The 12,607-nt window shown below is 45.7% G+C and overlaps 1 protein-coding gene across 1 annotated transcript in view; it reads left to right on the top strand.

Annotated features, from left to right (window-relative positions):
- The window catches only part of sxph (saxiphilin), a 95,541-nt gene that overhangs the window by 74,201 nt on the left and 8,733 nt on the right, over nt 1-12,607 (top strand). Inside the window, exons 13-16 of the mRNA XM_059654841.1 lie at nt 2,258-2,314; nt 3,116-3,298; nt 6,466-6,628; nt 11,942-12,024. Of these exons, the coding sequence (XP_059510824.1) occupies nt 2,258-2,314; nt 3,116-3,298; nt 6,466-6,628; nt 11,942-12,024 (486 nt within the window). The remainder of the gene's footprint in view (nt 1-2,257; nt 2,315-3,115; nt 3,299-6,465; nt 6,629-11,941; nt 12,025-12,607) is intronic.

The raw sequence follows: 12,607 nt of genomic DNA, 5'->3' as shown, positions 1-12,607 counted from the left end.
GGACAAGTCATTGAGTGTCTTCAAGACAGAGATGGGCCCCTGATTAATAAGGTATCAATGGTTATGGGAGAAGGTCGGAGAATGGGAAGGAGAAACAGATCAGCCATGATTGATAGGTGGAGCAGACTCAATGGGCAAAATAGTGTAATTCTGCTCCGATATCTTATGGTCCTACAGTCTGTGGTCGTTACAAGATGTTTTAGACTGAATTCAGTTAAGTCTACTCACTGTGAGACTTCTCAGTAAGAACTGTACATTTGCTGGAATCAAACTATGCCAAGTTTATTGGATGATATCTGAATCATTTTCTAGATAGGGACTGATTTTACGCCATTCCCTATGCACTGAACGGGACAGTTTCTGGTTTGATCTGTAATTCCAAACTTGAGGTTTGGAGGATAAGCTCCTCAATGCCTTAACTTATAAATGTAATGACCAAATTTCGACCAGGATTCTATCACCTTCAATGCCTAGTCTCTTGATGACTTTCCAATTTAAAATGTTACCATGGGCTTCAGAGGCCTTGGAAATATAATTCTGCCACTGATACCTATTCAGTTGAACCTACTTGGAAAACATCTATGTGGTTGTGGGCAGGAAACAGGATTGGGATTGCTTATCAACATTCAAAACTAGTTGGATCCTTGAAAAATAGTCACTTACATGTGGTAAGTGAGGGCTTCTGAGATGTTTGAAAATGTACAAACCAACTCTGGAGAGAAGAAGGTGTTTATCACGCTCACCTTCATTATTCAATGCATTGAGTATATGTCATGTTGTGCTGTACAGGACATCAGTTGAGGAACTTTTGGAATGCTGCATTCAATTCTGGTCTCCCTGATGTTGTTAAGCTTGAAATGATGCAGAAAGAATTTGCAAGGATGTTGCCCGAATTGGAGGATTTGAGCTATAGGGAGAGACTGAATAGGCTGGGGCTATCTTCCCCCGGAGCATCAGAGGCTGAGGGGTGACCTTATAGAGGTTTACAAAGTCATGTGGGACATGGATAGGGTGAATAGCCAAGGTCTTTTTCCAGGGAAGGGAAGTTGAAAACTAGAGGGGCATAGGTTTAAGGTGAGAGGGGAAAGATTTATAAGGGACCTGAGGGGCAACATTTTCATGCAGAGGGTGGTGTGTGTATGGAATGAACCACCAGAGGAAGTGGTGGAGGCTGGTACAATTACAACATTTAAAAGACATCTGGATGAGTATGTGAATAGGAAGGGATATTGGCCTAATGCAGGAAAATGGGACTGGATCAGTTCAGGATATCTGGTCGGTATGGTTGAGTTGGACCAAAGGGTCTGTTTTCGTGTTCCATCTCTATGATTCTCTACATAATTAGACAATGCTGGGTGTCAAAGGGAGGGCGATATTAGGGAACGCTGGGTAGAGTCCCTGATCATCCATTGACTTCCGTATCCTCCTCATTTTGCATTATTTTAAATATCTTGATCAACTGGTGGGAGGGAAATGGAGAGATTACAGGGTCTGGTAGTGAAGGAAATAGTAACCTGAGAGCATTGGTGCTCTGAAGTGTGAAATCAGAGGCAATGATGTACAAAATTTAATGGGGAATTCCCAAAGGGTAGAGAATGTAGAACTCCGGTAACTCAGAAATGTTGAAAAGTGTAGTATAGATGGATTTAAAGGAAAATTAGACAAGTCTAAGTTTAACATGGTAGAGGAACGAAAGGTAGGGGCTTGAATGCAGTATTAAACCCAGCTTGAACTGTGCCAAATGGTCTATTTCTGAGCTGTATATCTTATGTAAATTAGCCATTAAAGTTGGAAACTGTACCGCCTCTGCCCACAGCCACCAACTCCACCATCTAAAGGTTAATCTCAGAAACAGTGTGGAGAGCAACCCAGGGAGAAGACCCTAGCAGCAAAAACATGTTGTTTTTCATTGTGTTGCTTCTTTGTTAGTTATAAAAAAAGGTAAAAAGCTGTTTGACATGGGACAAGACAATTGCGGGTGGGAGGTCACATGACAGAACTTGCAGGAATGGATCCATTGCCTTAGTACCTCAGTGTGCTGCAAAACCACCCTGTGCAGCCCCAGAGAACGTCAGTGTCTCAATGTGGTGCCTACTTAATGGTGGCATTTATCATGAAACATTCGCCGAGTGTGGTACACGTCAGTGAGGTATGTCCATGTCACAGACTACACCAGGTATAGATCATGTCTGAATGTTCCAGTGGTGTGTTATATACCTGTTACTCCATGATGGCTCATTTACCTTCTTTATTCCAGGGGAGAAATGTGCAGTGGCCAGAGGGAAACATGGAGAAACACACTTTGAGGCTGAAGGTACAGCGCTCAGGAACGGTTCAATATATACACAAACAAACATAACAGTCTGTGCACTCTGGCAATCTGGAGTAGGTTCAGAAAATGCTGGAAACATTTGGCAGGCCAGGCAGCTTTTGTGGAACAGAGAGATACAACAAAATGGCATCGGCTTGAAACATTACCCCAGCTACTGCCTTCCCAGACCTGGGGATTACTTCCAGTAATTTCTATTTGCGTTTAATGTCTAAAAGGTTTGGGTGTAATTTGAAAATCCTCTGATTACATTAATGTCAATTAGGTGAGGCAGGAGAGGGGGCATCATTTGAGCTATTTTATCATGGAGGTTTTGAGCAGGTGCGAATGGCCAGTTGAACTGTCCAAAACTATCGGCCCACTAAATATGTTTTATGTGACACCAAGTTAACTGAACCCATGGCGATAGAAAATTGACAGCAATGGGTATGAGTGACTCCCTGTGACGTGTGAGTCAGTGTAAGTGGTGGGGATTCTACCCTATTTTCCAGCCAACCTACTCAGCAATGTTATTACACATCTCTAGAACAGGTGTCACTTGAATCCAAGCCTCCTGCCTCACAGCTAGGGATACTACCATCATGCCACAACAGGCCACATGACCAACAGCTTCCAGGAGGACTGGGTTCAAGTCCCACCTGCTCCAGAGGTGTGTCATACCATCTCTGAACAGGTTGATACGTTCACTGCATACAATGAAGAGTTTTCCAGTAGGTAACTCCATTTACTGATGTATGGCATGTTGTGACGTTGTGACGTACAACTCATGTTGTGCTCTTCCTGCAGTTCCGCCTCCAGTCTATGCCATTGCTGTGGTGAAGAAGGCTTCCCGAGGCGAGAACCTCTTTAATCTAGCGGGAAGGCGAAGTTGTCACGGCCACTTGTACAGCCCAGCAGGCTGGCTTCTCTTAACAAAATACACTATCCGATCTAACCGAAACAGCACTGACATCTGCAACATCAATAAGGGTAAGTGAGACCCAGCATTGAGCACAGGGGATAGAGGAAGGGTGAATATTGAAGTGTTGGATGTAACCATTCTTCCACAAAGTGTTGCTGGCATTGCCCCGGAGAGGCTCGGAATTGCTGATTAACCTCCAGAGCACTTCGGCAAGAGATTCCAGAAGAAAAGTCATCACAGTATTAAAAGCAATATTTTTAATTACACTTGAACAGTTTTGTTCATTGAATTCATTTAAGTTTTGGAAGGAATGACAGGTTGCTGGATCGTTAGTCAAAAATCAACAACTTGACAAGGTTTTACAGTGGGTTTCAGTAGGATCCTGACATCAGGACGAAATAGATGAGTGTGGGGTGTGGGGGTTCTCATTTGCTGACTGATGGTGCTGCTCAGCAATATTACTGGATGCAGCTTCCGTGTTAGCCATCTCCAGGCCCACTGTTCAATTCAGGACAAAAGGAGAGATGTAAGTGAAGTTCCCCCACTTAGACAGTAGGCAGGTCTCCTGTGATACAGCATGCCCCATCACCCCACATCCCCATACCGCAATGTGAAACGGCAGGCTACCAAACTGTGTGAGTCATCACAAAGACCCTGCTGCTCACAGTGAGTGACTTCCAGTCAAGGAGCTGAGGAGTGAGACCAGAAGTGTGCGCCACATCTGAAATTCACCTCCTTAGCCTCAGAGGACATTCTGCACTTAGTGGCAACTGGGACTAAGATGGCAGTCAGAAGTTGTTGGGGGCAGGCTGGAATATGGAAATCAATCTGATCAACCATGGTGGAACATGCTCAAAGGACAAAATGACCGACTCCTGCTCCTAATTTGTAGGATTACACAGGACAGTCTGAACATTTACCATTGACCAGAAGCTGAATTGGACTCACCATTGCAAACACCATTGGCACAGGACTAGATCAAAGGCAAGAAATCCTGCAGCAAGTCACTCACCTCATGAATCCCCAAAGTGTGCCCATTACCTACAAGGCTCAAGTCAGGGGTGTGATGGAATACTCCTCATTTTCTTGGATGGGTGTAGCTCCAACAAGACTCAAGATAACATCCAGAACAAAGCAGCCCATTTGATTGGCACCACATCCACAGACATCCCACTCCCTCCACCACCGATGCTCAGTAGCCAAAGATTCTTAGACAGCATCTTCCAAACCCAAGACCACTTTGATCTAGAAGGACAAGGGCAGCAGATACGTGGGAACAGGACCACCTGCAAGGCCCCTCCAAGCCACTCACCAACCTGACATGGAAATATATCGCCATTCCTTCACTGTCGCTGGATCAAAATCCTGGAATTCCCTCCCTAAGGGCATTGTGGGTCAATGCACAGCAGGAGGACTGCAGTGGTTCAAGAGGGCAGCTCACCACCACCTTCTCAAGGGGCAACTAGGGATGGGCAAGAAATGGGCCAACCAGTGATATCCACATCCTGTCACTGAATAAAAAGTAACAATAGTGGACTTTGGACACAAAAGCAACCTTATTTGAACAAGTGATATGGAGTCACAAAGTCCAACTCATCCATGCTGACCAAATTTCCTAAACTAAACTAAACCTGATTGTCTGCATTTGGCCCATACCCCTCCAAATTTTTCCTACTCACGTACCTATCCAAATGTTTTTAAACATTGTTACTGTACCTACATCTATCACTTCCTCTGCCAGCTCAATCTACATAAGGAACCACCCTCTGTGTGAAAAAAGTTGCCTTGCAGGTCCTTTTTAAATCTTTCTCCTCTCACCTGAAAAATATGCCGTCTAGTGTTGAAATCCCCCATTTTGGGCAAAAGACCCTTGCTATTCACCCTATCTATGTTCCTCATGATTTCATAAACCTCTATATGGTCACCCCTCAACCTCTGACATTTATGCCCTTCCACAATCAATGACTTGTATTCATAAAACCACAGACCCTTCTACTCTTAGATGCCTCTTATTGTTGAAACCGAAGCAGCTCGGTGATGTTTACAGTGGCATATGGCCAGATCTGCAGAGCTGTGACAGGTCCCCCTAAGGCTTACCCAAAATTCTCCCTCTCACCATACAATCTCTCCCGCAACCAACTCACCCCGTATGTAGTATGGGTAGAACTCACAAACCCAAAATAAGATTCGGCAATATTTGAAAATCTCATAGAATCATAGAGTCCTTACAATATAGAAAGAGGCCATTTGGCCCAACAGGTCCACGCTGACCCTCTAAAGAGCATCGCAAGCAGACCAATCCTCTGACCCATCGCATAGCTAACCCACCTGGGTTGCACATTCCTGAACACTATAGACTATTCAGCTTGGCCAAACCACCTAACTTGCACATTTTTGGACTCATAAACATGTCGAAATGAACAAACATAACTTGATATCCACTTTGAAACAACTATTCTGTTCAGAAGCTTCTGAATCTCTGAATATCAACAAGCTGATATTCCTTTTGGATGATTTTATAAACGCATCCTGCTGGCAGGATCAATTAGTTGTTTTGAAAACAGCAAACATTCAAACTGATACTCCCCGAACAGCTGTGTAAACAAATCTCACTGAGCAGAATCCATTAGTGCTTATGAAGACAGCCGTAGCTCAGGTTTCTGACAAATGTTCAAAATAGTCATGTATTATTTTCATTTTTAAATGCATATTGTTTCATTTGACAGCATGCAGCTATCAAAAGTAATAAGCTGATAACCATATTATTAAATGGGTCACATCTTTTTCAATTACAACATTGGCATAACTCACTTTAATTGATGCTGCAGTGTTTACTGATGAAGTGTAAAGTATTCAACATATCTTTGTGTCATCTTTTAGACTCTCCTGAACTTCAATGCATGTTCTCCTCTCTAGAAAACCCTGTTGACCAGATGAGATTCAGAAAGGATTCCAACATTGTTCTGTCACACTGAAAATTGCAGATTTTCTGAAATCGGTGAATTTTCATTTTGAGGATGGTGCCAACACTTCTGTCTAGCAGCGTGGAAGTTCCTATCCTTCCTCCCTTCCTTCACTGCAGAAGTGGGATGGGGTGCGATCTGGGTAGGACCTCCAGATCCAGCCCAACCACTGGGTTTTCAACCGATCCAATGCACTTTGACCCTGTGATGTGACCACAAAGTAATGAGCATTGCATTTTAAGTTAGTGTCTTTCTCTCCCTATGATTTCTAGCATTTACAAACTATTTCCGCAAAGGCTGTATGCCCGGAATGAATTTTAAAGGGAATCTTTGTAAAGTCTGCATTGGAAGAGAGCAAGATGGGATGAAGTTATCTAATCAAAGGTGTGCAGCGAACCATGATGAACTTTACTATGGCAACATGGGTGCCTTGCGGTAAGTGTTAGACCATATAAACACGGAAGTGTTATCTGCGCTATGTTGTTCATCTGGTCAGAAGCATATTGGGATGCACTGAGATTGTGACAGGTATTATGCAAGTGAAAGTCTACCTTTTCTAAGTGCTCATGCTACATGAATATACCACTCAGCACTGGGGAGTCCTAAAGCTGATCCCTGTATGTCCCAATCTCAGCTATAACAATGGTTTGTGGGTTACTTTTGGCCTCAGTGCCACACATCAGAAAGAAAAAAAATCAAACAGAATTCCCCATCATTAAGCCCCGCTACCCCAACCTTCAAACAGCCTTTTAGAGAGTTTACATACAGTCTCGGCTATATTGCCTCCCCAATTTCTGAACCCCACTGCTTTAGCTCATCCATGACTGATTGATAGATGAGGCTATGGGCATTCATGGAATCTCAGCCCCAAAGAACTTTTGGAGAGCAGAGAAACTGAGAACAAAGGCCCGAAACCTCAGCTTTTGTGCTCCTGAAGTGCTGCTTGGCCTGCTGTGTTCATCCAGCCCCATATTTTGTTAAAATTGACTTTCACAGTTTCTTCAGGTTAAATCAAATGTTGACAGTGAGTCCAGGAATTGTAATACATAGTGGAAGAAGACATGGAGCATCACAAACAAACCCGAGAGCATTAATTGAGAAACCAACATAGAAATCAGATTCAACTTCTCTAATCTGTTCTGCATTCAATTAGAATCATAGAATCCCGACAGTGTGGAAACAGGCCCTTCGGCCCAACCAGTCCACACAGCAGCCCAGCCAGACCCATTCCTCTATTAAACGCACCCAGTCTGCACATCCTTGAACACTATGAGCAATTTAGCATGGCCAATCCACCTAACCTGCACATCTTTGGACTGCAGCAGAAAACCAGAGCAAACCTGGGCAGACACAGGGAGAATGTGCAAACTCCACACAGACAGCTGCCTGAGGGTGGAATCGAATCCGGGTCCCAGGTGCTATGAGGCAGCAGCACTAACCACTGAGCCACCATGATCTTGCCTTTTTCTGCCAAGTATCCATTTTTATTCATGTTATTAAATACTCTGCCGAACGAAAGTCTATCGGTCTCAGGCTTGAAAGCTGTGTTCCAGTGTCCAAATGTACACGTGAAGCAGCACTTCCTTCTTTTTAACCCCGAAAAAGCACACAGGCATGTATTTAAAGCTTTTTAAAGAAATGATGGGGCAAGCAGATTGGGTTGAGAAAAATGTGTGAAAAATATGGTGCACTAAATAGTTAGAAGGAACCCCTAAAGGGTTATCAACTGGAATACTTTAGGGTTGGGAATGCAAAAAAGTTGCTGAATTGTTATTCATATGCCCTGGGAAAACTTGCATCTAATCATAAGTAATTCAACCAAAATGGCGACTCCATCCCTTTCCTAGCAACAGATTTGAGATGAAGCCAATTTTTCACAATCTTGGATAACAAAGTGTGGAGCTGGATGAAAACAGCACCCAAACAGCATCTTAGGAGCACAAAAGCTGACGTTTCGGACCTAGACCCTTCATCAGAAAAGGGGGATGGCGAGAGGATTCTGAAATAAATAGGGAGAGAGGGGGAGGCGGACTGAAGATGGATAGAGGAGAAGATAGGTGGAGAGGAGAGTATGGGTGGGGAGGTAGGAAGGGGATAGGTCAGTCTGGGAAGGACGGACAGGTCAAGGGAGCGGAATGAGATTAGTAGGTGGGAAATGGAGGTGCGGCTTAAGGTGGGAGGAGGGGATAGGTGAGTGGAAGAACAAGTTAGGGAGGTGGGGATGAGCTGGGCTGGTTTTGGGATGCAGTGGTGGGAGGGGGCAAGCTGGGCTGGTTTTGGCAGGCAGTGGGGGAAGGGGAGATTTTGAAGCTTGTGAAGTCCACATTGATACCATTGGGCTGCAGGGTTCCCAAGCGGAATATGAGTTGCTGTTCCTGCAACCTTCAGGTGGCATCATTGTGGCACTGCAGGAGACTCAGGATGGCCATGTCGTCTAAGGAATGGGAGGGGGAGTTAAAATGGTTTGTGACTAGGAGGTGCAGTTGTTTATTGCGAACCGAGCGGAGGTGTTCTGCAAAGCGGTCCCCAAGCATCCGCTTGGTTTCCCCAATGTTGAGGAAGCCACAACGGTTACAGCGGATACAGTATACCACATTGGCAGATGTGCAGGTGAACATCTGCTTGATATGGAAAGTCATCTTGGGGCCTGAGATGGGGGTGAGGGAGGAGGTGTGGGGGCAAGTGTAGCACTTCCTGCAGTTGCAGTGGAAGGTGCTGGGTGTAGTGTGGTTGGAGGGGAGTGTGGAGTGGACAAGGGAGTCACGGAGAGAATGGTCTCTCCGGAAGGCGGACAAGGGTGGGAATGGAAAAATGTCTTGGGTGGTGGGGTCGGATTGTAGATGGCGGAAGTGCCGGAGGATGATGCGTTGTATCCGGAGGTTGGTGGGGTGGTATGTGAGAACGAGGGGGATTCTCTTTGAGCGGTTATTGCGGGGGCACGGTGTGAGGGATGTGTTGCGGGAAATGCGGGAGACACGGTCAAGGGCGTTCTCGACCACTGCGGCGGGGAAGTTGCGGTCCTTGAAAAACACGGATCTCTGGGACGTGCGGGAGTAGCATGCCTCATCCTGGGAGCAGATGCAGCGGAGGCGAAGGAATTGGGAATAGGGGATGGTATTTTTGCAGGAAGGTGGGTGGGAGGAGGTGTATTCTAGGTAGCTGGGGGAGTCAGTGGGCTTGAAATGGACATCAGTTTCTAGGTGGTTGCCTGAGATGGAGACAGAGAGGTCCAGGAAGGTGAGGGAGGCATTAGAGATAGTCCAGGTGAACTTGAGGTTGGGGTGGAAGGTGCTGGTGGAGCGGCTGAACTGTTCGAGCTCCTCGTGGGAGCACGAGGTGGCACTGATACAGTCATCAATGTATCGGAGGAAGAGGTGGGGTTTGGGGCCAGTGTAGGTGCGGAAGAGGGACTGTTCCACGTAACCTACAAAGAGGCAGGCATAGTTAGTGCCGATGGGTACCCGCATTGGGTACTCTGGTACATTGATGACTGTATTGGCGCCGCCTCTTGCTCCCACGAGGAGCTCGAACAGTTCATCCACATCGCCAACACCTTCCACCCCAACCTCAATTTCACCTGGGCCATCTCCAACACATCCCTACCTTTCTGGACTCTGTCTCCATCTCAGGCAACCAGCTAGAAACTGATGTCCATTTCAAGCCCACCGACTCCCACAGCTACCCAGACTACACCTCCTGCAAAAATTCCATCCCCTATTCCCAATTCCTTTACCTCCGCCGCATCTGCTCCCAGGATGAGGCATTCCACTCCCGCATATCCCAGATGTCCGCGTTTTTCAAGCACCGCAACTTACCCACCGCAGTGGTCGAGAATGCCCTCAACCGTGTCTCCCGCATTTCCCGCAACACATCCCTCACACCCTGCCCCCGCAATAACCGCTCAAAGAGAAACCCCCTAGTCCTCACATACCACCCCACCAACCTCCGGATACAACGCATCATCCTCCGAAACTTCCACCATCTACAATCCAACCCCACTACCCAAGACATTTTACCATCCCCACCCTTGTCCGCCTTCCAGAGAGACCACTCTCTCTGTGACTCCCTTGTCTGCTCCACACTCCTCTCCAACCCCACCCGTCACCTTCCACTGCAAACGCAGGAAGTGCTACATTTGCCCCCACACCTCCTCCCTCACCCCCATCCCAGGCTCCAAGATGACATTCCATATCAAGCAGATGTCCACCTGCACATCTGCCAATGTGGTATACTGTATCCACTGTACCAGTTGTGGCTTCCTCTACATTGGGGAAAACAAGCGGAAGCTTGGGGACTGCTTTGCGGAACACCTCCGCTCAGTTCGCAATAAACAACTGCACCTCCCAGTTGCGAACCATTTTAACTCCCTTTCCCATTCCTTCGATGACATGTCCATCCAGGGTCTCCTGCAGTGCCACAATGATGCCACCCGAAGGTTGCAGGAACAGCAACTCATATTCTGCTTGGGAACCCTGCAGCCCAATGGTATCAATGTGGACTTCACGAGCTTCAAAATCTCCCCTTCCCCCACTGCATCCCAAAACCAGCCCAGATCGTCCCCTCCCCTCACTGCGTCCTAAAACCAGCCCAGCCTGTCTCTGCCTCCCTCACCTGTTCTTCCTCTCACCCATCCCCTCCTCCCACCCCAAGCCGCACCTCCATTTCCTATCTACTAACCTCATCCCGCCTCCTTGACCTGTCCGTCCTCCCTGGACTGACCTATCCCCTCCCTACCTCCCCACCTATACTCTCCTCTCCACCTATCTTCCTTTCTCTCCATCTTCAGTCCGCCTCCCCCTCTCTCCCTATTTATTCCAGAACCCTCACGCCATCCCCCTCTCTGATGAAGGGTCTAGGCCCGAAACGTCAGCCTTTCTGCTCCTGAGACGCTGCTTGGCCTGTTGTGTTCATCCAGCTCCACACTTTATTATCTCGGATTCTCCAGCATCTGCAGTTCCCATTATCTCTTTTCACAATCTTGGGTGTGGCTTTTGATCCTGGGATGAGCGCCCAACCTCACATTTGTACCACCATTAACATTGCCTATTTCCACCTCTGTGATATTTGTCTCAATTTAGCTGAAATACTGCAGAAAGCCTCATCCATGTTACTACCAGATGTGACAATTCAAAGCAGACCTGACTGAACTTCCACATTTTACCCTCTGTAAATCTGAGAATATCTAAAGTTTTGCTGCTTGTGTTTTAACTCAAAGCAAGTTCTATTTGCTGATCGCACACCCCTGGCCTTACTGACCTACACTGGTGCTGGATCAAGCTATGTCTTGATTTTATAATTCTCATCCTTAATGTCAAATCCCTCCACAGCCTCCTCCCACCCTAACTTTGTCACCTCCTCCAGTTCCATAACCTTCTGAAATTTGACTGTCTAATTCTGGCAACTTATGCATTTACAATTTTACTTTATGAATCGTCATCCCTTCAATTGCGTAGCCTCAAAGCCCTGAAATACCTCCCTGCCTCTCCTCCACCTTTTTTTGTCCTTTGAAACACTTCTGAAAGCCCACTTTTCCCAGATTTTTAACCATCTGACCCAACTTTTTCTTAAGTAGCTCAGCTCACTTCCTTTTATAATGCCGTGAGCTGCCTTGGTGCATTTCATTGTGTTAAATGTGCTATGTAACTGACTTCTCAATATTTTGTCAGGGTTAAGTAATGTCTTTATGTTACCGAAATTCCAAAAGAAAATGATTGCTATTGCTCTGTGACATGTGTGCTGCTTTTCCAGGTGCTTAGTCGGGAATCCCAGTGGGAAAAGCTTTGGAGATGTTGCCTTCCTTGAGCACCATAACTTAATGGAAAACATAGAGAGTAAGTTTGTGACATTTTGATATGGACTGTGGGCAAAGAATATATTGCATTCACTGTGAATTGATTAGAAATCAGTGAAGATTTATGATCCTACTGCCATGGTGTGGCAAGTCTTGATGTTAGGGACTTGGGTCAAAATGAACGATTTTAAACTTTGAGAGATGTAATGGTCTCCTTGCATAACCTGAAGATTGGCATGTGCTGCCTGAAAAGAGAAAACAACTTAGGTGTAATGGACCAGACCAAAACCTGGTCAAATATAACAAGGAGGTAGACAAGACCCCAACTTTTATTTAAAGGCATGTGTAAGATACTGTATTCCAGATATAATTCAATTGGTTACACTATATTGCTTTAAGCAAAACACACTTTATTCATAACCTATAGTTAAAATACAAATAAAAGAAACAAGAATCAAAATAAGTTAAGCCTATTGGAAAGCTTTACCAAATAATAGATTATTTGATTATAAAACAGTAATTGTTCAAATATAGCAACATCCCATGAATGCCTCTTTGATAAGGCAAATTCAGTAAAATAGGTTGTCTCATATGCAATTCTCACAACAGAGAGAACTCCAGCT

This window comes from Stegostoma tigrinum, chromosome 26, assembly GCF_030684315.1.
Source record: "Stegostoma tigrinum isolate sSteTig4 chromosome 26, sSteTig4.hap1, whole genome shotgun sequence".
Lineage (NCBI taxonomy): Eukaryota > Metazoa > Chordata > Chondrichthyes > Orectolobiformes > Stegostomatidae > Stegostoma > Stegostoma tigrinum.
This window is presented reverse-complemented; position numbering and strand designations above follow the sequence as displayed.